Here is a 25,425-nt window from a genome sequence, read left to right on the forward strand (position 1 = left end):
TGATGTCACTTAAATCTGATTAACTGATTAAATCCACTTCAATCAGTGTAGATGAAGGGGAGGAGACAGGTTAAAGAAGTATTTTTAATCCTTGAGACAATTGAGACATGGATTGTGTCTGTGTGCCATTCAGAGGGTGAATAGGCAAGACAAAACATTTAGGTACCTTTTAACGGGGTATGGTAGTAGGTGCCAGGGGCACCAGTTTGTGTCAAGAACTGCAACGCTGCTGGGTTTTTCACTCTCAACAGTTTCCCGTGTGTGTGAAGAATGGTCCACCACCCAAAGGACATTGGAGTCAACATGGGCCAGCATCCCTGTGGAACGCTTCCGACACCTTGTAGAGTCCCTGCCCCGACAAATTTAGGCTGTTCTGAGGGCAAAAGGGGGTGCAACTCAATACTATGAAGGTGTTCCTAAGGTTTTATCCACTCAGTGTATACAGGGAGCTATAAGGGGACCATAATTCTTTGAATAGACTAAGGTCAAATCACAAAGGTCATTAATGCTCTATTCTTACAACCTTGGAGCCAAAAGAAATTACAAACTGACTTCAATATGCACTGCACTTACAATCTCGCAGGCCAATGAGACTTCAATATGCACTGCACTTACAATCTCGCAGGCCAAGGAGACTTCAATACATTAATATTCATTGTGCAATGAAGTCATAAAGCCATGATGGAATTGTGTGGAGTTGTTCCTGGTCCTTGAACCCGTACCATGCAGTAGTATTTGGTCACCACTAGCTAGCACTGTTGCCCCAACGTTTCAACTATTGCAGACCTCAGCCCTGCCAAGGGCCCAACAAACATACAACACACAAACACACACACACACAGTAAGTGAGCTCCCTGCTCAGATGAAAGGTACTGTGTTCTTCAGGAGAGACGGAGGGAGAGCGAGAGAGAGAGGGATGAGGTGATCCCGAGGGAGGTGTGTGAGTAAAGAGAGGGGAGGGGGCAGAGCAAACACCTGGAGCGCCAATCTCAGGGCTACGCTCCTGGCGACAGGGCCCCGCTCCTCCTCTCAAAGCGACAGCTACAAACACCAAGGTTCAAACGTAACCGCAGAGTCAGAGATGCTCACACAGGAGGGAGAGAGATGAGGAGAGAGGTGCTACTCAGGAGAGCCAACTCAGTCATGGAAACTGTCGCTGTTTTTCACATCCTGTGAAGAGGAAGTAGTATATTTACACTGATCAAAAAAGTATAGAGGTGAAAATCTAAACAAAGTATTTTTTGGGGGGACCTAATATTTTGTCGCCAATTTCAATGGAGCATAGGAATGTACAGTTGAAGTTGGAAGTTTACAAACACCTTAGCCAAACACATTTAAACTCAGTTTTTCTCAATTCCTGACATTTAATCTGAGTAAAAATGCCCTGTCTTAGGTCAGTTAGGATCACCACTTTATTTTAAGAATGTGAAATGTCAGAATAATAGTGGAGAGAATGATTTATTTCAGCTTTTAATTCTTTCATCACATTCCCAGTGGGTCAGAAATGTACATACAATCAATTAGTATTTGGTAGCATTGCCTTTAAATTGTTTAACTTGGGTAAAACGTTTCGTTTAGCCTTCCACAAGCTTCCCACAATAAGTTAGGTGAATTTTTGCCCATTCCTCCTGACAGAGCTGGTGTAACTGAGTCAGGTTTGTAGGCCTCCTTGCTCGCACATGCTTTTTCAGTTCTGCCCACACATTTTCTATAGGATTGAGGTCAGGGCTTTGTCATGGCCACTCCAATACCTTGACTTTGTTGTCCTTAAGCCATTTAGCCACAACTTTGGAAGTATGCTTGGGGTCATTGTCCATTTGGAAGACCCATTTGCGACCAAGCTTTAACTTCCTGACTGATGTCTTGAGATGTTACTTCAATATATCCACATAATTGTCCTGCCTCAAGAAACAATCTATTTTATGAAGTGCACCAGTCCCTCTTTCAGCAAAGAACCTCCACAACATGATGCTGCCACCCCCGTGCTTCACGGTTGGGATAGTGTTCTTCGGCTTGCAAGCCTCCCCCATTTCCTCCAAACATAACGATGGTCATCATGACCAAACAGTTCTATTTTTGTTTCATCAGACCAGAGGACATTTCTCCTAAAAGTACGATATTTATCCCCATGTGCAGTTGCAAACCATAGTCTGGCTTTTTTTATGGTGGTTTTGGAGCAGTGGCTTCTTCCTTGCTGAGCGGCCTTTCAGGTTATGTCGATATAGGACTCGTTTTACTGTGGATATAGATACTTTTGTACCCGTTTCCTCCAGCATCTTCACAAGGTCCTTTGCTGTTGTTCTGGGATTGATTTGCACTTTTCTCACCAAAGTACGTTCATCTCTAGGAGACAAAACGCGTCTCCTTCCTGAGCGGTATGACGGCTGCGTGGTCCCATGCTGTTTATACCTGCATACTATTGTTTGTACAGATGAATGTGGTACCTTCAGGCATTTGAAAATTGCTCCCAAGGATGAACCAGACTTGTGGAGGTCTACAATGTTTTTTTTTTTGAGGTCTTGGCTGATTTATTTTGATTTTCCCATGATGTCAAGCAAAGAGGCACTGAGTTTGAAGGTAGGCCATGACATCATTTTCTAGAATTTTCCAAGCTGTTTAAAGGCACAGTCAACTTAGTGTATGTAAACTTCTGACCCACTGGAATTGTGATACAGTGAATTGTAAGTGAAATAATCTGTCTGTAAACAATTGTTGAAAAAAGTACTTGTGTCATGCACAAAGTAGATGTCCTAGCACACTTGCCAAAACTATAGTTTGTTAACAAGAAATTTGTGGAGTGGTTGAAAAACAAGTTTTAATGACTCCAACCTAAGTGTATGTAAACTTCCGACTTCAACTGATGTCTTAAATGCATGGAAACGCACATTATGATTGTGGTGTGTGACTTTTTGGCTTGGGGACCCAATAATGACATTTTTTAGAAGTATTACATTTTCAAAGTGTTCTCATTGCTCAGAGCACTTATTTCAACTGTTCCCCATAAAATGCAGAGGACGCATTGGAGTTGCTTTAAAGAGCATGCCTTGTACGACTGACTGTTCATGACACCGGTGTTCTAAATGAACCTATTAAAACTCACGGATAATTAGTCAAGCTTAAACCAAGTTTATTCACCCATTGGATCAATGTAGCTGCATAAGACCAAATAAATAGTCACACCAGTGGTAATATATATATATAGCCCAAATTGTGGTGGCGTCTCCTCCTTCTCTCTAAACATTACATCTTTATTACTAGGCAGAAAGTTAAGTGATACAGGCAATAAACTGTTCCTTCTCCCTTAATGTGACCTGACCTCGACCCCCTTCCTCACTAATCCACAGCTCCCCATCTTTATCAGTGCCTGCCAACATATTATCAGTGCCTGCCAACATATGATCGTCTCCCTGCACTCAGTACATTCCAAGCTTAATTGCCTCCACCATATATATTCCTCCTACAGATAACCATTAACTTCTGGTGTTGGCCCTCTAGACCATAGCACTCAATATTTCAATAGGATTCCTGATAATTAACACTATTCAGAACCCAGAATCCATCACCGGTAAAGGTTGCCATTGTCATACTACATGTAATCCTTTGTCACAGGAAACAGTGCCACTCTAAGTCCAGACACACCACCACTATAATAATAGCTATCTTGTTCAGCAGCTGGAGCTTGATACACTTGCTGACTTTACAGTAAAAACAAAACCCAAATCTCACTCACACACGCACACGCACACCATTTCCAGCCATGTATTCTCCTCTCTCCCCTTACACTAACATTCTCCTCCTCGTAAACACACTGATGTGAGAGATACACATTTGCTTTAACAAATTGGGACGTGATTAAAACCTTCTCTATTGAGAGCATGTTCAGGGTAGCCCTGGGTTGTGTCAGCGATGCATACCCTCTGTCTATAACATTCATATGAACTGAGAATATGAAAGCAGCATCATAACATGTGTCATGCGTGTCCAACATTATGCAACTGACATCATCATTGGCACCTATTCCAATAACTGATTTGTTATTGTGGATAACTGATACCTGACACCAAACGTTGCTGTTAACTGGATACAACAGGTCACATTGTCCCCTCCCCCTCCCTGGCTCTCCTCTTGCATTCATTAACTCTGTTGTCGGCCGCTCTGATTGGACCAACGGCCTGTGAGTGTCAGCAGACAGCCAGGATGGAGGGATCCTTTCAAATTAAATAAGAGGGAGAAAGAAAATGTCTGCCAATGAATAGTAATAACGGCATTAAGATTAACGAGCACGGTGTGTTAAGAATAATTGCGTCTGTCAAAACATAAAAAATACATGAGCTGGATGGTTTGTTTGGAGACTGGTGGGAAAGCAGCACAGTGATGTGTTTATAGGGGAGGAGACTAATAAAGTGAGGGACCACAGCCAACTGACTGTCCTCTGGTGTACCTGGAGCGGTCCACTCTGGGAACAGGGGGTGACCTTGGACAGGCCAGTGAGATGCACAATGACACACAAAATACCCTACTCTCCATTTTGTGACTCCTGTTTGGCATCAGATAGGAGGTAAATAATATCAGAAAGATAATAGTGAATAGATTTGGAGACTTTTAGCAATTAGCTGTTAATGGAAATGATTGGTATGGCATTAAAGGATTAGACGGCAACTAATAAATCAGCAGCTCAGCTGGCTGCGTTTTTTTTGGTTTTACTGCGGTGGGATGAAATAATAACTCCTTCTGTAGTAGTAAAGCCCAGGAAAAGTCATCCATACACAGACCTGCAGTGACACAGAGTGTGAGAGCTAAGACTAGAGACTCTGGTGAGGGAGAGTCACCCGGATGCTAATGCTAGTGCAGGTCCAGGTAAGGTCAGAGGAAGATGAGTATTCTGAATATGCTAATCCAAGGCCCTCTGATGTAACCAGGGCCACTCCTTTAGCTTTGTGACATGACGACAAGGCTCAACCCCCTCCCCCGGCCCATCATAGAGAAGTGATTGGTGCAGATGTCGATGTCAAATATGTTTACGTCACAATAGGAGCTGAAAGTGTGCATGCATGTGTGTGTGCCAGAGGAGGCTGTTGGGAGGCACTATAAGAGGATGGGCTCATTGTAACGGCTGGAATAGAGTGAACGGAACGATATCAAACACATCAAACATACAGAAACCACGTTCGTCTCCGTTCCATTTATTTCATTACAGCCATTATAATAGGCCCGTCCTCCTATAGCTCCTCCCACCAGCCTCCTCTGGTGTGTGGGTGTGTATGTGTATGCACTTGTGTGTGAGAGCAAAAGTAAACGTTAAATTCCTATTTTTTAAATCTTCAAACCCAATCCTAGCTACAAGGGTTCCGATACAGTTGAACATGGTTTATGAGTACTCTTTCTTGTCAGTGCCCTGTGCAATTACAGAGATGAAGTCCTCATTCCTTACATTATCACTGTTGGTTCAGTCTGCTCTTGATAGAACATTTGTTCATGACAAAATATAGCCCCTAAAACCCTCCTGGGTCCTCTATTAAGCCCTTGATACGTGCAGGTATAGGTCAGGAAATCAAACTGAACACATCTTCAAAGACATCCATTTCTTATCAAGAAAATAACTCCATTCAAAGTGTGTGGTGAAATATCAAGCAGGAGACTTCAAGGCAAAATGGAGACCTTTAAAAGTCAGTCGCTGCATCGCTATTTTCTCTGACACCCACTTTTATCTTGTATTCATTGAATCTGTAAACCGCGTTCTCTACTCTTGCAATGAGTGTTCCTCTGATGTAGCCGGAGATTGGAGTGCATTTTGCTCTTGTCTCCTGCAACAAAGAGCAATGCTGTATAGTGTGCCCTGGCAACAAACAACACCAGAATAAACAGTCTCTCCCCCTCCCCCTCTCTTTCCCTGCTGGCCTCATCAGGCCTGCACTCCAGACTAAGACAAGCTACAGTTGGCTTTTAATTGGCCCTCTGCAATCAACAGCCCATCCCCACAAGGATCGTCTCTCCTCAGCAATGCAACGCTCAAGGACCAGCGCTCGGTTTTGAAGTGGCCCCACACAGAGCACAGACTCTAAAACATAGATAAGAACTACAGGGTGTCCTGTGGATATTCATATATCTATGGCAAGAAAACAGTCGCTTTGTATTTTTAGCTTGTCTCATGTATAACGTTGGGCTAATGACGTTGACTTTGGCTTGGTGTGTAGTTGACCTGGCTGGGGAGAGTGATCTCGTGTGGGAGGTTTGTTACATGAGCATTGTTGTGTGTTGTCTGTGTCTGTGACTGTGCTGTTGTGATGTGTGTGGCTCAGTTACAGGTGGGAGACTCACCAGGGGCTTCGATAAGCTGCTTGTAGATTCCCAGGAATGCCGACTCTGCCTCCTTACTGCGCTTGTTCAGAGCGACCACCTGGAGACGACAGGACAGGACACAGCCGTCAGGGTGACACTCGGGCTTCAACATTCAAACTAAACCTTTGCTGAAGGAACATTTAGCGACACATACACACCGAACATCTGCATTTACATGCATTCTACACTGTTCTGACATATGAAGTAAATAAGCAGCATATAGAGTAAGTGTGCTAACGAGACAGACAGAAACAAAGTTGATCCATCTCCAGAAGGTAATCAGAAGGACGGTACATCACCAACATGTTGCTTTGACGGGGGTTTGTGTGCTGAATTATGTGAACAAGGTGCTGAGCTAATACTACAAGCTGATATTTGGCCTCTTAAACCCCAACGTTGCGGTGTGTATTGAGGTGACATTTGGCCTGTTCAACGCAGTTGTGGTGTGCTCTATGAGGCAGGTCAGTGTCTGTGGCCTACATCACACAGGCGCACAGCCTCTCCTGCTATTCTCCACTCCACGGGTGATGCAAACCAATTAACAATTCATTTGGATGGACAAAGAAGGGAATTAGTCACCACCTGGCCCCATGGAGAGGGCACCTGCCCTGGTGGGTATGTGGGTTACGGTCCTCATAGCTACAATACACCAGCAGCCCTGTTATCTACTGTAAGTCAGAACAAGTCAATGTCGGAAAGTCTTAGCTTAGCAACTCTCTGAAATACTACATCTGATAGCACAGGAGGCTGCTGAGGGGAGGACGGCTCAAAATAATGTCTGGAACGGAGTAAATGGAATGGCATCGTACACCGCGGTCTAAGGCACTGCATCTCCATGCAACGGGCGTCACTACAGTCCCTGGTTCGAAACCAGGCTGTATCACATCTGGCCGTGATTGGGAGTCCCATAAGGCAGCTCACAATTGGCCCAGAGCAATCCGGGGGTGGTCGGGGTAGGCCGTCATTGTAAATGAGAATTTGTTCTTAACCAACTTGCCTAGTTACAGTTTGGCTGTCATTTCGGAACCTTGATGTCATTTTTCAAAACTCGAGACACAAAACTCACAACCAATGATCAAAATGCACATTTTTCAAAACTAACACTTTTTCCAATTGCTTGGATACAATACACATAAAGCTAAGATCATTTGTTCATTGAACTAAAATCACCTGTTCAAAATGACACAACTTAACATCAAAGTATTACCATTTCAAAATGCAATTCACACATTACATCTGAAATGACTGTCTATTCATTTCATTACAATGATCTGACTATCAATTGATACAACTGCTCAAATGATAAGTGACTGTTGCGTTACTCTTAATGCAGAGTTTTATGGAAACTGACAAACAATATTCCATGTTTAGATCATGAAAGTTTTAGGATAACGAGATCCATTGACACCAATTACCGTGGAAAATGAACCAATTGGACTACATTATCTATGGATGTAATATTTCATCATCATTCTTTATCAGACACTGTTTCTATGGTCCCATGTACCACTTTTCCAGACCATGGTTTCAGATTTGACATTACTGTACACTCACTTTTGCCTCCACAACAGCCTGAATTATTTACGGTGTTGTACGTTAAGAGATGCCCTTGTGCACACCACTGTTTTAAACAGCTGTTATTTGAGCATTTGTGGCCTTTCTGTTAGCTGGAATGAGTCTGGACATTCTCCTCTGTCCTCTCTCATTAACAAGGTGTTTTTCCCACAGAACTGTCGCTCACTGAATGTGTTTTGTTTATCACACCATTCTCTGTCAACTCTAGAGACTGTATTGCGTAAAAATCCCAGGAAGGCAGCTGTTTCTGAGATGCTGGAATCACCATGTGTAGCATCATCAATCGTACCACGGTCAAAGTTGCTTAGATTACTCATCTTGCCTGTTCTAATGTTAAGTTGAACAACAACTAAAGCTCTCTACTCTATTAAACTCTATATGTTGAGTTGCAGGCAGCCACATGATTCGCTGTTCGAATGTAACCTTCCTTGATGAGCTAAATCAGGTCTGTAGAGCTGATGTCATGACCTATGTCATTGTGTGGGATAATGTCAGGTTCCACCATTCTCAAATGGTGCAAGCATGGTTTCAGGCCCATCCACAATTTACCACCCTGTACTTACCCCCGTACTCTCCTTTCCTAAAACCGGTCAATACATTTCAGATTTTGTTCAATGATTCCACGATGTCTGTAGTACTCTCTTTACTAGTCCTTTTACAGTGATTCATTTACGTGTAGTACCATAATGAAACATGTATCACATATTTTGTACTACAACATTTAATGATTGAACGAACAACTACACAGTGAAACTATCGGTATCTTGTGTGTGGGAGATCTAAATGAATGTTCCTATGGTATTTCGTGATAAATGAGTTATTTGAACCAATGATTCTGCAAGTGCAAGGTTTCTTTAAAGATATGAATGCACAATGCAAGGTTTTGAACATTGGGCAGCCTGTGTTACAAGTGATGACCGTTCTGAGTTTTGTGTCTAGAGTTTTGAAAAATGACCACAAGGTTCTGAAATTAGTGCCAAAGGGGTTGTAAAAAATGGTAAATAAAAGGTTCAATATAATTTAGTTTAAAAAATAAATAAAACATGGAAACCGCTCCAGCCACGAGTCTGTTCTCCCAATAAGGTGTCAGCAACTTCCTGTGTCAGATAGGCCATGTCCACTACAAATGTCCCTCCAATCCAAGAGGAAACTCAATTCTAATTATTGTCATCTATTCTCTATAGAATTCCTATCACTGTTGATTACAGTTTTTATCTGATCAAACATAATGACTTCTATTGAAGGAACCCAGTGCATGTTATCGTCTGAGACCTTCTTTATTGGTCTGAGTTCAGTTCGACAATGTTATTTGGACCGAGGTCTGAAAACACTTATGAGAATGGTGGAGAAACTGTTTAGAGATGGTTATAAGTAACAAATGTGGGAAAGAGAGAGAGACGGAGAGCCCTTGAATGACTGGAATTGTCTTGTGTCCTCCCCGAAGAGGCATAACGACAGCATCATGTTTAAAGAAACATCATAACGATCAAGCAAATCCCTCCCACTCGGAACTGCGAGCCGGAGTTCATGGAAAATGGAAAGGCTGGAGCCCAATCGATATAGATGCAACAGTCTGCAGCTACCAGCCATCTCTCTCTCTCTCTCTCTCTCTCTCTCTCTCTCTCTCTCTCTCTCTCTCTCTCTCTCTCTCTCTCTCTCTCTCTCTCTCTCTCTCTCTCTCTCTCTCAGCTTCTTGATATGCCACAGCTATCAAGTGGATGGATTATGTTGGCAAGGCAGAAATTCTCACTAACAGGGATGTAAACAAATTTATGCACTAAATACGTATTTTTGTGCGTATGAAAAATGTATGGGATCTTTTATTTTAGCTCGTGAAACATAGGACCAACACTTTACATGTTGCGTTTATATTTTTGTTCAGTGTATATATAGCAGGTTGTGTGAACTCACCAGGATCTGTTTCAGACTGACGCCCTGTCCCTGTCCTGTCTACCTTTCTGAAGAATACATCAAATAAGACCCTGAACTGCACATGTAAAACGCACACGACCTGTGAACGCAACAGACTCCATTTCCCACAGACACGGGGGTCTCCTGGCCCTCCATCACCCGTTAACGAGAGAACACGGAGATTACCTCCACAATCACACCATTAACCTGTCTGCAGCCGCTAGAGGAGACATCAATCACACTCCGGATGCCTCCTCACGTCAGCACACTCGGTATGCGTAACCCTCTCCCCTCATGCACGCTGCCACCGCCATCATCAAAGCACCTCGGAGGTGTCACGCATAATGTGGTCTGATCTGAGTGACTCGTCTTTCTCTGGACCTGATGCTAATCTACCTTCAGCCAAACACATGGGATTAGCTTCTGTCCCCTGGTACCACACAGATTACACTATGGAGAGGTATGGTATAAATAATTTATGTTTCAGCAAAGGTACGGTGGTAGTAGGACAATGTATCTAAACCTATTCCATGTTAGCCAGTTTGGCCGTAAAATGATCGAATATGGCTTCTCTGGGAGGGATGTGGGGAACATTCATTTTACAAGCAGGGAAATAGAGAGAGAAAGAGAACGAGAGAGAGAATGAGAGAGAGAGAGAGAGAAAGAGAACGAGAGAGAGAGAACAAGAGAGAGAGAGAATGAGAGAGAGAATGAGAGAGAGAGAGAATGAGGGAGAGAGAGAGAGAGAGAGAGAGAGAGAGAGAGAGAGAGAGAGAGAGAGAGAGAGAGAGAGAGAGAAAGAAAGAGAGAACGAGAGAGAGCGAGAGAGAGAGAGAGAGAGAGAGAGGGGAAACCTGTTAGAAGTGGACCATAACTCTTCACAGAGGACCAGTCCGTGTGGGCAGGCTACTGCTGCTGTCTCCAGCACTGCTGGGAAATGCTTACTGAGACCTAGGAGGATACTTATAGTGAAACACATGGTCGAATTGTGGGTCTGTTTGCATATGTGTGTGTGTGTGTGTGTGTGTGTGTGTGTGTGTGTGTGTGTGTGTGTGTGTGTGTGTGTGTGTATGGTGTGTCAACATGTGAGAAGAGAAGAATAAATAATGGCAAAAGATGAGTTTAACATAAAGAAGTGCAGGGAAGAGAAAGGCAGACAGGCACTGAGCTACAGACAGAGACAGAGAGGGCGAGAAAGAGGTTCCCATAAAGACTGCAATTAGCAATTATGCAGACATCAATTACAATTATCACAACTGGTGATTATGCAATTATCACTCTAAATCCTTGTTTTTTTACCAGAATGCCACCTCCTGTGATTTGGGTGTTTGAGGACAGGTTGTGTGATGATGCAGGTGATTAGAGTGTGTGACGGGGCGGGGGTGTTAGGTGTGTGTGTGTGTGTGTGTGTGTCCGAATGTGTTTGTATGTGTGCATGGATGTGTGAGTTAGTAAGATTATTGCTGCTGGTGGATGAGAGAGGTGGTGTGTGTGTGTGTGTGTGTGTGTGTGTGTGTGTGTGTGTGTGTGTGTGTGTGTGTGTGTGTGTGTGTGTGTGTGTGTGTGTGTGTGTGTGTGTGTGTGTGTGTGTGTGTGTGTGTGTGTGTGTGTGTGTATGTATGTGTGTGTGTGTGTGTGTGTGTGTGTGTGTGTGTGTGTGTGTGTGTAGGGACTGGGAATGTATGGTAGCACATTCCCAGAGGCCTCTAAATTACCTGTCATCTGCACATGATGCAAAGGTCAGCGCACAATCATGGGAGTCGGTCCTCTGTGCTGCTCACAGAGACCCAACAGAGCCCAGGAGCTGACAGTGTGTCACCACAGCCCCAGTCAGCCTGAATGCCTATTAGAACAACACACTGGGAATTCCACCACCATGCAGCAAGTGACAACACCCTCATGGCATCCTTATGGGCGGTGGGGAAAAAACACCATTCTGTGGGTGCAGAGAGGGACAGTGGGAGCTATAGGGGAGTACAGTTACTGCTGCTATGCTGTCATCAGTGCTTGTTTTTCTTTGAGTGTTGAGAGGGAAAAGAGGGATGAACCGGTGTGGAGTGAGTGATGAGTGGGTGGAGGATAGGGACACAAGCAAAACACACTCGCACACACACTCTTCTTCAGGCGATGAAAGGGGGAAGCCGTGTGTTTGATGAGTTTGATACCTTTACATGTATTCCGTTCTAGCCATTACTATGAGCCTGTTCTCCCCAATGAAGGTGCCACCAACCTCCTGTGCCTGACATACATCTCGCCCCCACGTCAGAACCAATCAGCAGCTCCTAGTCACCCAGTTACACTCCCATCCACAAGGAACCAAGGCTGCCCAGATCCACCCTCCTCTAGCTCACAACTCCCAAACCTGACTAACCACACCCTCATCCTAACATCTAAGGTCATTTCATGATGTGCTTCTGTCACAGTGCTCTTTGAGCCAATCAGTGGGTAAAAGTAATCAATAAAAAAACTATCTAACCAATCAATAACAAAACAATCAATAATTGCAATCTAACCAATCAATACTAAACCAATCAATAACACTCACCAATCAATACTAAACCAACTCCAAACAATCATTTATAAGCAAATCAATAATATCAATCAATCTAACCGATCAATAACACACCAATCAATAAATGATATATTATTAATCTATAACAGTGGACCATAACTCAATAACAGGGGTTGTACACCAGATTGTTGTAAAATAACTGAATCTAAAGAGAGCCCTCTAGAAGTAGCTAGAGTACAGAGAGAGAGAGAGAAAGAGAGAGAGAGATATAGATATATATATATATATATATATATATATATATATATATATATATATATATATATATATATATATATATGACATTTGTAATGTCTTTATTGTTTTGAAACTTCTGTACTTATTTATTTATTTATTGTTTATTTCACTTTTGTATATTATCTACCTCACTTGCATTGGCAATGTTAACACATGTTTCCCATGCCAATAAAGCCCCTTGAATTGAAATTGAATTGAAAGAGAGAGAGACAGAGAGAGAGACAGAGAAAGAGAGAGAGACAGAAAGAGAGAGAGAGACAGAAAGAGAGAGACTGTAACGATCGTTGTCCTCCTCGGATGAGAAATAGGAAGGATCAGACCAAAACGCAGCGTTGCAAGTGTCCATGTTAATTTTAATAAATAAACTGAACACTGCAATAAGCATAAAAACAACATAAAGAGAGAGAGTGAACGGAACAGTTCTGTAAGGTGAAGACACACAAAACAGAAAACAACTACCCACAAACACAGGTGGGAACAGGCTACCAAAGTATGGTTCTCAATCAGAGACAACAATAGACAGCTGCCTCTGATTGGGAACCATACCAGGCCAAACACAGAAATACAAAACATAGAACAAAAACATAGAATGCCCACCCCAACTCACGCCCTGATCAGGACGTGACAGACAGAGACAGAGATAGACAGAGAAAGACATAGAGAGACAGACAGAGAGAGAGAGAGAGACAGAGAGAGAGACAGAGAGAGAGAGACAGACAGACAGAGACAGAGAGAGAGAGAGACATTGAGAGAGACAGAGAGACAGAGAGACAGAGAGACAGAGAGAGAGAGGCAGAAAGAGACAGAGAGAGAGACAGAGAGAGAGAGACAGAGATAGAGAGAGAAAGAGAGAGAGACAGAGAGAGAGACAGAGAGAGAGACAGAGAGAGACAGAGAGAGAGAGACAGAGAGAGAGAGACAGAGACAGAGACAGAGAGAGAGAGAGAGAGAGAGAGGGAGAGAGAGAGAGAGGCAGAGAGAGGCAGAGAGAGACAGAGAGAGAGGCAGAGAGAGACAGAGAGAGAGAGAGAGAGAGAGAGAGAGAGAGAGAGAGAGAGAGAGAGTGTGGGTAATGACACAGGCAGAGCCGTGAGCAGATCTTCAGCAGATCAAGGTAGAGTAGAGTAATCCTGATGGACATGGCACGGTGAGCTCCGTGTGAGACAGAACACTGTGAGGCATTAAACTCAGATCAAAGCCCCACTCGGCTCTGCCATCCTGCAGGTGTTTAGTAGGCTTGCCCCCCCCCCACCACCACCATCACCATACAGTGGAACAGAACAACAGAGCCAGCCAGCAGCTCCACCCACACGACAAAACCCAACACAAACCTCTGCTTAACACCTCAAAGTCACCGCAAAGTCAAGACACAGAGGGAGACAGACAAAGAAAGGAAAACAAATCTTTTTTTGAAAGTCTTTGTAGTTCAAAAGACAGGAGCCTTTATTTCTTTTTGAGACAAGAGATTCAAAATGTTTGAAGTGTTGAGTGACCTAATGGTTGGAAAGCGTGTGTCTGAAGAAGAGGAGTCGCTGTGACATGACAGGAGAGTAAGGGGAATGCACTGAGAATGAAGAGATAGGGAGAGACAGTGGGGTGAAAGGAGGAGCATATCATATGAAATGTAGTTAAGAGAGGGACATTGCAGCATTGAAGGAGAATACTATAGTGGGGACGAAAAGAGTGGAGGGTGTGAGGAGAAAGTGGAGAAGATAGTAAGGGATGATTTTCAAGGCAAAGGGACTGCTCTCATTCCTGGATGGCCCCCGTGAACAATGCCACTGCAGAGAAGGCTATACCAGCTTGAGGCCAGTAGTGGAGCCCGGCACCCACCAGTGGCACATGCTTGGCACAGCAGCATCTCTCCCTCAGACACATGAAAACAATGTATCTTTCCACCTGGCCTACGCCATGTCAAGGTGAGACGGCACGGCCGAGACAGAGAGAGAGGGCGTGTTCTGCCATGATGGATAGCGTTCTCCAGCCACCTCTCCTGTCTCTCCCTCTCAGAAGGCTGGTGACTTTCCAGTGAAGCAATTATCATTGCAGAATGCATAATAGCCTAATAAATTAAAGGTGTCAGCCCTGCCTTTGTTTCACTGTAGAGGAACATCATGCCAAACCTGCATTCTCTCAATGGAGAGCGTCTGATGAACGAGTGCTGAATGGGGGTTCAGAGGCACAGCTGACAGAGAGGAAACCAAAAGCTCGCTGTTTGCAATGAACAGTAAGAACAAGGGAAAGTGCGACTCTGAACAGCCAACATCTGATGGCAAGCGTCTCGAGACAAATTGGTGACATTGAATTGAGACCCATTGTGTGTTCCAGAACTATCTGTAATAATACTAATAATAATAATGACCAAACAATGACATCCATTTCCACTATCAGCTGTCAGTAGTAATCTCCCCTGGGGGACACAGGTCTCCAATAAGTAAGACTGCTTAAGGTGATGATAGGTTGTAACTCATCACGTTAACAAAACAACAAGACTACTTCCTGTGAACAGGGCTGGCTGTGACAGCACTATCAGCAGTGAAGCAGTCCCTTCCCCTCCCCACCAGTACGACATATCATTTGTCCTGTCAGATTTTCCTCTTTCACTCATCTTATCGAGGCTGCTGGAAAACAGGCAACTGCAGAACAAATAAAATAAATAAAATAAGGGGAACTGTAGAGAGCAGTGAATGATGTGGCTGCTAGGAGAGGGAGACAGCACAGAGACTCATCACATTCTCATCCCCAGCTAAACATACTAGCACATTTGAACAAAACTTAATAAAACCTGTGTGTGTGTGTGTGTTTCAAAAGGGGTGGTGGTTGTTGGAGGTTGATAATCAGCAGGGGCTTATTGTAGAGTACATTGACTCTAATAGGAGTCGGCTCTGTGGTTGTATGCTGCTCTCTGCTCCCACTGTGAGGAGAGTTTTACATAATTAATGACTGTTGATGTTTCCCAGGTAATCGCCCGGCAAATTCACTCCAGACTCGGCTGCCACCGTCGGCGGTTCCGCTGAGAATAAGCGACACTGGAACAGACAGGTTACATTACAGGCATAAACAAGGCAATTTTGTACAGTGTCTTCAGACATTAACGTGAGCTGTTCAGGGCCATGATTCAAGTTCCTTCAGAGAAATACTGGGAGAGAGAGAGATTTTCTCTGTCTTGTAACCTACAGAGGATTTGAGATTGATGCTACTAAAGCCTGTGCTTGTGTGTATCACATATTCTGTAAGAAGTATAGAGCTAGATAAAGGCACAGCAGCTATTCCAGGAAACAATGAGGAAACCAAATGTATTATCATTTATACTAGACTGCTGAAGATGTCCATTTGAGCATGTGTGTGTTGGAGTAAATGGTGTATTAAAAACAAAAAACAAAGTTTTAAGTGAGAATAGGCATTGGTCTGAAGTCGAAAAAGAAAGGAAATTCACATGAGCACCACAATGCCGATTCCACCCATGCTCCACCAAGGTTTTCCAGCACACAGCTCTGACCTATTACAGTAGCTATGTTGGTAATGTACTTCAAACTATGTGTAGGCAGGTTGCTTAGGATTCAAACCTTCACAAACAGCCTAATTCATACTCTTAGAAGAGCTGCTTCCACAATAATGTGATTTGTACTGGATACAAGGTAAAGTATTGGATTCTTCACACACCACAGTAAGACATTATCCCATTACGCTACTTTTCATGATTTTTTAAAATTAAATGAAAGCAAGCTATGCTTTTATACTTACGAGACCATCAGGCTTGATTGGGCTGTTTTGTCTTGTAATAATGTGGTGCATGCATCTATTTCCTTCAACCTTTATTTTAGCAATACATTTCATAAAAAAATAATAATCATAACAACATCCTTGTTTGTACTTGAATTCATTATTGCATTAAAGATGGTGACGCAACAACAATACACATTTACAATAAGCCTATATCTAAAAATACATACGCCTAGGGGTGTGGCGAGTAGTCAGACAAAACAAGTATCGTAACGGATATGGGCAATTTTCTAGATACAATTATGATTTGAGAATTTTTGTAATGATCTGATTTTTTTATTTTTTATTATTCGGGTGCCAGCAAGCATATTTCTCATGTCAGTCACAGAGTTCCTAAACCATCCTGTACTGTCTTTGAGTCAGTCATGTGAGTGGTCTTAATAAATAAATAGTCTAGTTTGCCTGTCTGTAAAGAGAAGGTTGATCATGCTGCTCTGACGTGATAGAGAGGAGCTGTTTTTCTCAGGTCCACTCGCTTCATCATTTCACCCGATCACTTTTCCTCACGTTTTCAGTCTTGATCATTTAGATTGCTGCTGCCTGCTACTATGATAAATCACATTATGTGGATGTTTGCTATCAAGCTATCAATGTGCATAATATCTAACAAGTAGGGCAAGAGAAGGAAAATGTAGGAAACGCTAATGCGCATTCTGACAGAGTGATAGCAAACTTAGCTGCCACTGCAAATTGAAGACACACACACCCACCCCTCCACGCACTGCTCCTAATCTGCACCTTTTTTTGCAGTGAGAACGTGCAGGGAGGAATCTTGCCAACATCTATTTAGGCATATCAAAACACTTCAGTTTAGGGATACAATTATGGTCATGTTTGCACACCCCTAATACAGCCAAATGAGATATACATACACACCACATGGCCAAATGTATGTGAATACCCCTTCAAATTATTTCAGCCACACCCATTGCTAACAGGTGTATAAAAACGAGAACACAGCCATGAAATCTCCATAGACAAACATTGGCAGTAGAATGGTCCGTACTGAAGAGCTCAGTGATTTTCAACATGGCACAGTCATAGGATGCCACCTTTCCAACAGGTCAGTTAGTCTAGCAAGATGGCGCAGACAGAGATGGTCGCCTCGCTTCAGGTCCTTAGGAAACTATGCAGTTATTTGTTTTTTTAATGTATTATTTTATGTACAGTTGAAGTCAGAAGTTTACATACACTTAGGTTGGATTCATTAAAACTCATTTTCAACCACTCCACAAATTTCTTGTTAACAAACTATAGTTTTGGCAAGTCGGTTAGGACATCTACTTTGTGCATGACACAAGTAATTTTTCCAACAATTGTTTACAGACAGATTATTTCACCACAATTCCATTGGGTCAGAAGTTTACATACAGTCGTGGCCAATAGTTTTGAGAATGACACAAATATACATTTTCACAAAGTCTGCTGCCTCAGTTTGTATGATGGAAATTTGCATATACTCCAGAATGTTATGAAGACTGATCAGATGAATTGCAATGAATTGCATAGTCCCTCTTTGCCATGCAAATGAACTGAATCCCAAAAAAACATTTCTACTGCATTTCAGCCCTATCACAAAAGGACCAGCTGACATCATGTCAGTGATTCTCTCGTTAACACAGGTGTGAGTGTTGACGAGGACAAGCCTGGAGATCACTCTGGCATGCTGATTGAGTTCGAATAACAGACTGGAACCTTCAAAAGGAGGGTGTTGCTTGGAATCATTGTTCTTCCTCTGTCAAACATGGTTACCTGCAAGGAAACACGTGCCGTCATCATTGCTTTGCACAAAAAGGGCTTCATAGGCAAGGATATTGCTGCCAGTAAGATTGCGCCTAAATCAACCATTTATCGGATCATCAAGAACTTCAAGGAGAGCGGTTCAATTGTTGTGAAGAAGGCTTCAGGGCACCCAAGAAAGTCCAGCAAGTGCCAGGACCGTTTCCTAAAGTTGATTCAGCTGAGGGATCGGGGCACCACCAGTACAGAGCTTGCTCAGGAATGGCAGCAGGCAGGTGTGAGTGCATCTGTATGCACAGTGAGGCGAAGACTTTTGGAGGATGGCCTGGTGTCAAGAAGGGCAGCAAAGAAGCCACTTCTCTCCAGGAAAAACATCAGAGACAGACTGATATTCTGAAAAAGGTACAGGGATTGGACTACTGAGGACTGGGGTGAAGTCATTTTCTCTGATGAATCCCCTTTCCGATTGTTTGGGGCATCTGGAAAAAAGCTTGTCCGGAGAAGACAAGGTGAGCGCTACCATCAGTCCTGTGTCATGCCAACAGTAAAGCATCCTGAGACCATTCATGTGTGGGGTTGCTTCTCAGCCAAGGGAGTGGGCTCACTCATAATTTTGCCTAAGAACACAGCCATGAATAAAGAATGGTACCAACACATCCTCCGAGAGCAACTTCTCCCAACCATCCAGGAATAGTTTGGTGCGAACAATGCCCTTTCCAGCATGATGGAGCACCTTGTCATAAGGAAAAAGTGATAACTAAGTGGCTCAGGGAACAAAACATCAATATTTTGAGTCCATGGCCAGGAAACTCCTCAGACCTTAATCCCATTGAGAACTTGTGGTCAATCCTCAAGAGGCGGGTGGACAAACAAAAACCCACAAATTCTGACAAACTCCAAGCATTGATGATGCAAGAATGGGCTGCCATCAGTCAGGATGTGGCCCAGAAGTTAATTGACAGCATGCCAGGGCAGATTGCAGAGGTCTTGAAAAAGAAGGGTCAACACTGCAAATATTGACTCTTTCCATCAACTTCATGTAATTGTCATAATGAACATCGTTATGTTTGGAGGGAAAAGGGGGAGGCTTGCAAGCCGAAGAACACCATCCCAACTGTGAAGGACGGGGGTGGCATCATCATGTTGTGGGGGTGCTTTGCTGCAGGAGGGACTGGTGCACTTCACAAAATAGATGGCATCATGAGGAAGGACAATTATGTGGATATATTGAAGCAACATCCCAAGACATCAGTCAAAGTTAAAGCTTGGCCGCAAATGGGTCTTCCAAATGGACAATGACCCCAAGCATACTTCCAAAGTTGTGGCAAAATGGCTTAAGGACAACAAAGTCAAGGTATTGGAGTGGCCATCACAAAGCCCTGACCTCAATCCCATAGAAAATTTGTGGGCAGAATTGAAAAAGCGTGTGAGAGAAAGGAGGCCTACAAACCTGACTCAGTTACACCAGCTATGTCAGGGGTGAATTTTGGCCCATTCCTCATCTTATTGTGGGAAGCTTGTGGAAGGCTACCCAAAACGTTTGACCCAAGTTAAACCATTTAAAGGCAAGCTACCGAATACTAATTGAGTGTATGTAAACTTCTGAACCACTGGGAATGTGATGAAAGAAGTACAAGCTGAAATAAATAATTCTCTCTACTATTATTCTGACATTTCACATTCTTAAAATAAAGTGGTGATCCTAACAGGCCTAAGACAGGGAATTTTTACTAGGATTAAATGTGAGGAATTGTGAAAAACTGAGTTTAAATGTATTTGGCTAAGGTGTATGTAAACTTCCGACTTCAACTGTATTATTTCTTGTAGTTGTTGTGAATTTGTTAGACTACTTGTTAGATATTATTGCACTGTCGGAACTAGAAGCACAAGCATTTCGTTACACTTGCATTAACATCTGCTAACCATGTGTTTGTGACCAATAAAATGTGATTTGATTTGAAATTTCTGCCTTGCTAGAGCTGCCCCGGTCAACTGTAAGTGCTGTTATTGTGAAGTGGAAACGTCTGGAAGGAAATGTTTACGGTACAGACGATTAAGTGCTTCCAACATTGTGGCAACAGTTTGGGGAAGGACCTTTCCTGTTTCAGCATGACAATGCCCCCATGCACAAAGCGAGGTCCATACAGAAATGGTTTGTCGAGATCGGTGTGGAAGAACTTGACTGGCCTGCACAGAACCCTGACCTCAACCCCACAAACACCTTTGGGATTAATTGGAATGCCGACTGCGAGTCAGACCTAATCGCCCAACATCAGTGCCCGACTAAGTCCTCGCAGCAATGTTCCAACATCTAGTAAAAAGCTTTCCAGAAGAGTGCAGGCTGTTATAGCAGCAAAGAGGGGACCAACTACATACTCACGCCCATGATTTTGGAATGAGACGAGCATATACACTGCATGACCAAAAGTATGTGGACACCTGCTTGTCATCAGATATAGTAAACTTTGTAAATACAATTCAGGGGATGGCAAAAATTACTCTTGACAAGCTACAGCCCAGTTCTGCCACACCTGATTCTACTATTCATGGTCTGGATGAACAGTTGAGTGGTAGTATCAGGTGTGGTAGCACTGGGCTTGAACAAAAAAGCCTGCATAACACTGTTAATCGTCAAGAGAAGTTTTGATCATCCCTGATACAAACACTGCAACAAATGACAAACTGCTCAGAAGGACTTGCAAAATACAAAGTCGTTAGACAACTACATAACTCTTAAGAGAAATGATAGACATATTTACAAATCTGAAATTGGACAGGTGCTCTAAACCGTTGAATACAAAACTTCAGCTACAAATGTCCTAAGTCATGCTTTAGACAGTTGTACAACTCCAGTAAAAGAGCACACATGTCCTCATTTATAAATAGCAGTATAAATATGAAAACAGGTGGGAGAAGTCACAGATTTGGAACAGAACATACATTTTAATTATTGATAGTGTGCGAAGTACCATGTTTCCCGTGTACATTTGAATTGGCATAAGTCGTTTGTCAGTTCCACATGGGCCAGCTTGCATTTCTCCGTGACAGGCGCATTCCCACAACCCACCACTCGGCTATAAAACACAGTGTTCAGAGGCAGTACCGTAGGGATGGCGTGCATCGCACGGATGAGGGCAACGACCTCTTCTTTGAGTGTCTGTGAGCTGGTCTCTCCTCTGTTCTAGCAAGATGAACGCAGTAGTACACATTACCACACTCACTGCCACCTGCCTGTCACTCCACAAACCCAAAGGTTTATTTAAGAGCCACCTAATATATTAGAATAAGTCTGTGTGTGTGTGTGTGTGCGTGTGTGTGTGTGTGTGTGTGCGTGCGTGCGCGTGCGCGCATGTGTGCGTGTGTGTTTGTGTGTGTGTGTGTGTGTCAGTAGGGGGCTGGGAAAACTATAAACTATAATCAAAATGTATCCTCTGGGAGACGAACCCACAATCTTCAGATGCAAAGGTGGTACTTCTAGCCATCACACTACGAACCCTATTCTTAAAACACTGATTTTGACAGACGATTTAAATGAACAGTCAAAAAGGATTTTGTTTCTTTATTTCATTTGCTTGGTTAAAATACAATAGTCTAAAATAGTTGTTCTGAATAGTTCAGAAAACAGACAAATTTAATCACGTAGTTAGCAAGCATGCCATTTTCTTTTGACTACGCACAGCATGGCGCACAATTTAAGCAAGCAGGGAGGGGTTTGATTAATCTGGCCCAGGGTACATCAGGCGAAAGTAGAGAGGGAAGGCAGATAAAACATTTTTATCAAAAGCAATCACTTTTGCGTGTGAAAACAATCCTACACATTACTATACATGCTTAATTACGTCACTTTTGTTTTGAGTCGACTTCGCTGTCAGACAGAGTGGGGCACCTGGCTCACATCTGGGAGACACACCTTACATGGGCCCCTGGGCGAGATTAATCGAACCCCCTAATGATTTTGGTGTTGTTATACCTGGGTGCAACGTGTGCAGCACCCGCAACCCCTGACTACTTTTTACTTGTTGATGGCAACTTCAGATTTTCTGGGAACACACTGAAAAGTAACATTTAAAAAATATATATATTTATATATTTTTTATAGAAATATATATTTAGCAGATGGATCAGCTTTAATATCACAGATAGATTGTTGTTTCCATCAATGTAATCGTCTGCATCATTTCCAATCTCCCATATATTTTTGGGTTAAATATACACTACTGTTCAAAAGTTTGGGGTCACTTAGAAATGTCCTTGTTTATGAAAGAAAAGCTCATTTTTTGTCCATTAAAATAACATAAAATTGATCAGAAATACAGTGTAGACATTGTTCATGTTGTAAATGACGATTGTAGCTGGAAACGGCTGATTTTTAATGGAGTATCTACATAGGTGTGCCTCGTACAGAGGCCCTGTAACGAGCGTAGTCTTGAAAATGACCGGACCAAGGTGCAGCATCTATTTTTAAACTTCGCCAACAAAACAATAAACATCAAAAACGAACGTGAAGCTCCGTAAGGCTATACATGCATTAAACGAAGACAACAACCCACAAATGAGAAAAGGAAAAAAGACTGCCTAAGTATGATTCCCAATCAGACACAACGATAGACAGCTGTCCCTGATTGAGAATCATACCTGGCCAAAAACAAAGAACCAGAAAGCATAGACTTTCCCACCCAAGACACACCCTGACCAAACAAACATAGAGAATAAAAGGATCTCTACGGCGTGACAGGCCCATTATCAGCAACCATCACTCATGTGTTCCAATGGCACGTTGTGTCAGCTAATCCAAGGTTATCATTTTAAAAGGCTAATTGATAATTAGAAAACCCTTTTGCAATTATGTTAGCACAGCTGAAAACTGTTGTCCTGATTAAAGAAGCAAAACAACTGGCCTTCTTTAGACTAGTTGAGTATCTGGAACATCTGGCCCTCTAGGCCAGTTCATCTGTCCAGTGTCTGTTATTTTCCCATCTTGGGATGGTGTTCTTCGGCTTGCAAGCCTCCCCCCATTTCCTCCAAACATAATGACGGTCATTATGGCCAAATAGTTATATTTTTGTTTCATCAGACCAGAGGACATTTCTCCAAAAAGTACGATCTTTGTCCCCATGTGCAGTTGCAAACCGTAGTCTGAATTTTTGGGGCGGTTTTGGAGCAGTGGCTTCTTCCTTGCCGAGTGGCCTTTCAGGTAATGTCGATATAGGACTCGTTTTAGTGTGGATATAGATACTTTTGCACCTGTTTCCTCCAGCATCTTCACAAGGTCCACAAGGTGCTGTTGTTCTGGGATTGATTTGCACTTTTCGCACCAAAGTACGTTCATTTCTAAGAGACAGAACGCGTCTCCTTCCTGAGCGGTATGATGGCTGCATGGTCCCATGGTGTTTACTTGCATACTATTGTTTGTTCAGATGAATGTGGCACCTTCAGGCATTTGGAAATTGCACCCAAGGATGAACCAGACTTGAAGAGGTCTACAATTTATTTTCTGAGGTCTTGGCTGATTTCTTTTGATTTTCCCATGATGTCAAGCAAAGAGGCACTGGGTTTGAAGGTAGGCCTTGAAATGCATCCACAGGTACACCTACAATTGACTCAAATGATGTTTAGCCTATCAGAAGCTTCTAAAGCCATTACATAATTTAATGGAATTTTCCAAGCTGTTTACTGGCAGAGTCAACTTAGTGTATGTAAACTTCTGACCCATCTTTTGAGATCTCTTTTGTTCGAGGCATGGTTCACATCAGGCAATGCTTCTTATGAATAGCAAACTCTAACCAACATTTCCAATCTCGTCTCATTGATTGGACTCCAGGTTAACTGACTCCTGACTCCAATTAGCTTTTGGAGAAGTCATTAGCCTAGGGGTTCACATACTTTTTACAACCTACACTGTGAATGTTTAAATGATGTATTCAATATAGACAAAACAAAAATACAATAATTTGTGTGTTATTAGTGTAAGCACCCTGTGTTTGTCTATTGTTGTGACTTAGATGAAGATCAGATCAAATTTGATGATCAGTTTATGCAGAAATCCAGGTAATTCCAAAGGGTTCACATACCTTTTCTTGCCACTGTATATATACTGTAAATCATTGGTTGGAGCTCATAACAAGGCATGTTCCATGTTGCAGGCAGGCAGACAGACAGACAGACAGACAGACAGTGTGGGCAAGCCAGGCCTACAGGCACGATCCCACTGCTGGGAGCCAGTCCAGCTCTATATTGGAGCATGTTAAATTACATATTTAAACACGACACCCTGGGAGGGCAATTTTTTTACTGCTCTCACCCCATTACTCATTTGTAATAACCTTTAAGGATTTTTGATGTCATACATATTTTACAGAGAGATATCACTCATTTTCACAGTGTGGAGTGTGGAGCTCTGTGGGCCTGTCAATGACAGATCCCTGTTAGATCTGTGAAGGTGTGCCGTCATACACTATAATTAGAACGAGGTAAGGACAAAGAGTAATATTCACAAGGTGCGTGTGCACGTGTGTGTGTGCGCGTGTGCGAGTGTGTGTACGTGCACCCTTAAGAGTGTTTATCAATACTATATACTGAAGAAAATTGGATGACACTTTAATAGAAAACAATTATATAGTGCAGTGCTTTCAGAGGTGAGCCAACATTCTCCCAAAAACCAGCTTGCAGAAAAAAGTGGAGTAACTGTCATAACAGTACATAAAGCCTTTTAGGAGGTGACCTGATGACCATTTAGAGACTCGAGAGTCCAGTTTGTGGCAGTGTAAATCAGCAACCCGGTGAGCAAGTTTTCTCTTTCTCCTCCTCCCCCCTGTCTCTGTGAGAGAGCTGGCCCGGACCCGCACTGCACTCCCCCTGTCTCTGTGAGAGAGCTGGCCCGGACCCGCACTGCACTCCCCCTGTCTCTGTGAGAGAGCTGGCCCGGACCCGCACTGCACACCTCCCTGTCTCTGTGAGAGAGCTGGCCCGGACCCGCACTGCACTCCCCCTGTCTCTGTGAGAGAGCTGGCCCGGACCCGCACTGCACACCTCCCTGTCTCTGTGAGAGAGCTGGCTCGGACCCGCACTGCACTCCCCCTGTCTCTGTGAGAGAGCTGACCCGGACCCGCACTGCACACCTCCCTGTCTCTGTGAGAGAGCTGGCCCGGACCCGCACTGCACTCCCCCTGTCTCTGTGAGAGAGCTGGCCCAGACCCGCACTGCACTCCCCCTGTCTCTGTGAGAGAGCTGGCCCGGACCCGCACTGCACACCTCCCTGTCTCTGTGAG

The 25,425-nt window shown here is 43.3% G+C and overlaps 1 protein-coding gene across 5 annotated transcripts in view; it reads right to left on the minus strand.

Moving 5' to 3' along the window:
* Positions 1–25,425, minus strand: part of cux2b (cut-like homeobox 2b) — a 115,419-nt gene that overhangs the window by 22,617 nt on the left and 67,377 nt on the right. For all 5 annotated transcript variants that reach the window (XM_024439011.2, XM_024439009.2, XM_024439013.2 and 2 more), the window contains exon 4: positions 6,319–6,397. In XM_024439011.2, the coding sequence (XP_024294779.1) occupies positions 6,319–6,397 (79 nt within the window). The remainder of the gene's footprint in view (positions 1–6,318; positions 6,398–25,425) is intronic.

The sequence above is a fragment of the Oncorhynchus tshawytscha genome, linkage group LG12, assembly GCF_018296145.1.
Source record: "Oncorhynchus tshawytscha isolate Ot180627B linkage group LG12, Otsh_v2.0, whole genome shotgun sequence".
NCBI classification, from domain to species: domain Eukaryota; kingdom Metazoa; phylum Chordata; class Actinopteri; order Salmoniformes; family Salmonidae; genus Oncorhynchus; species Oncorhynchus tshawytscha.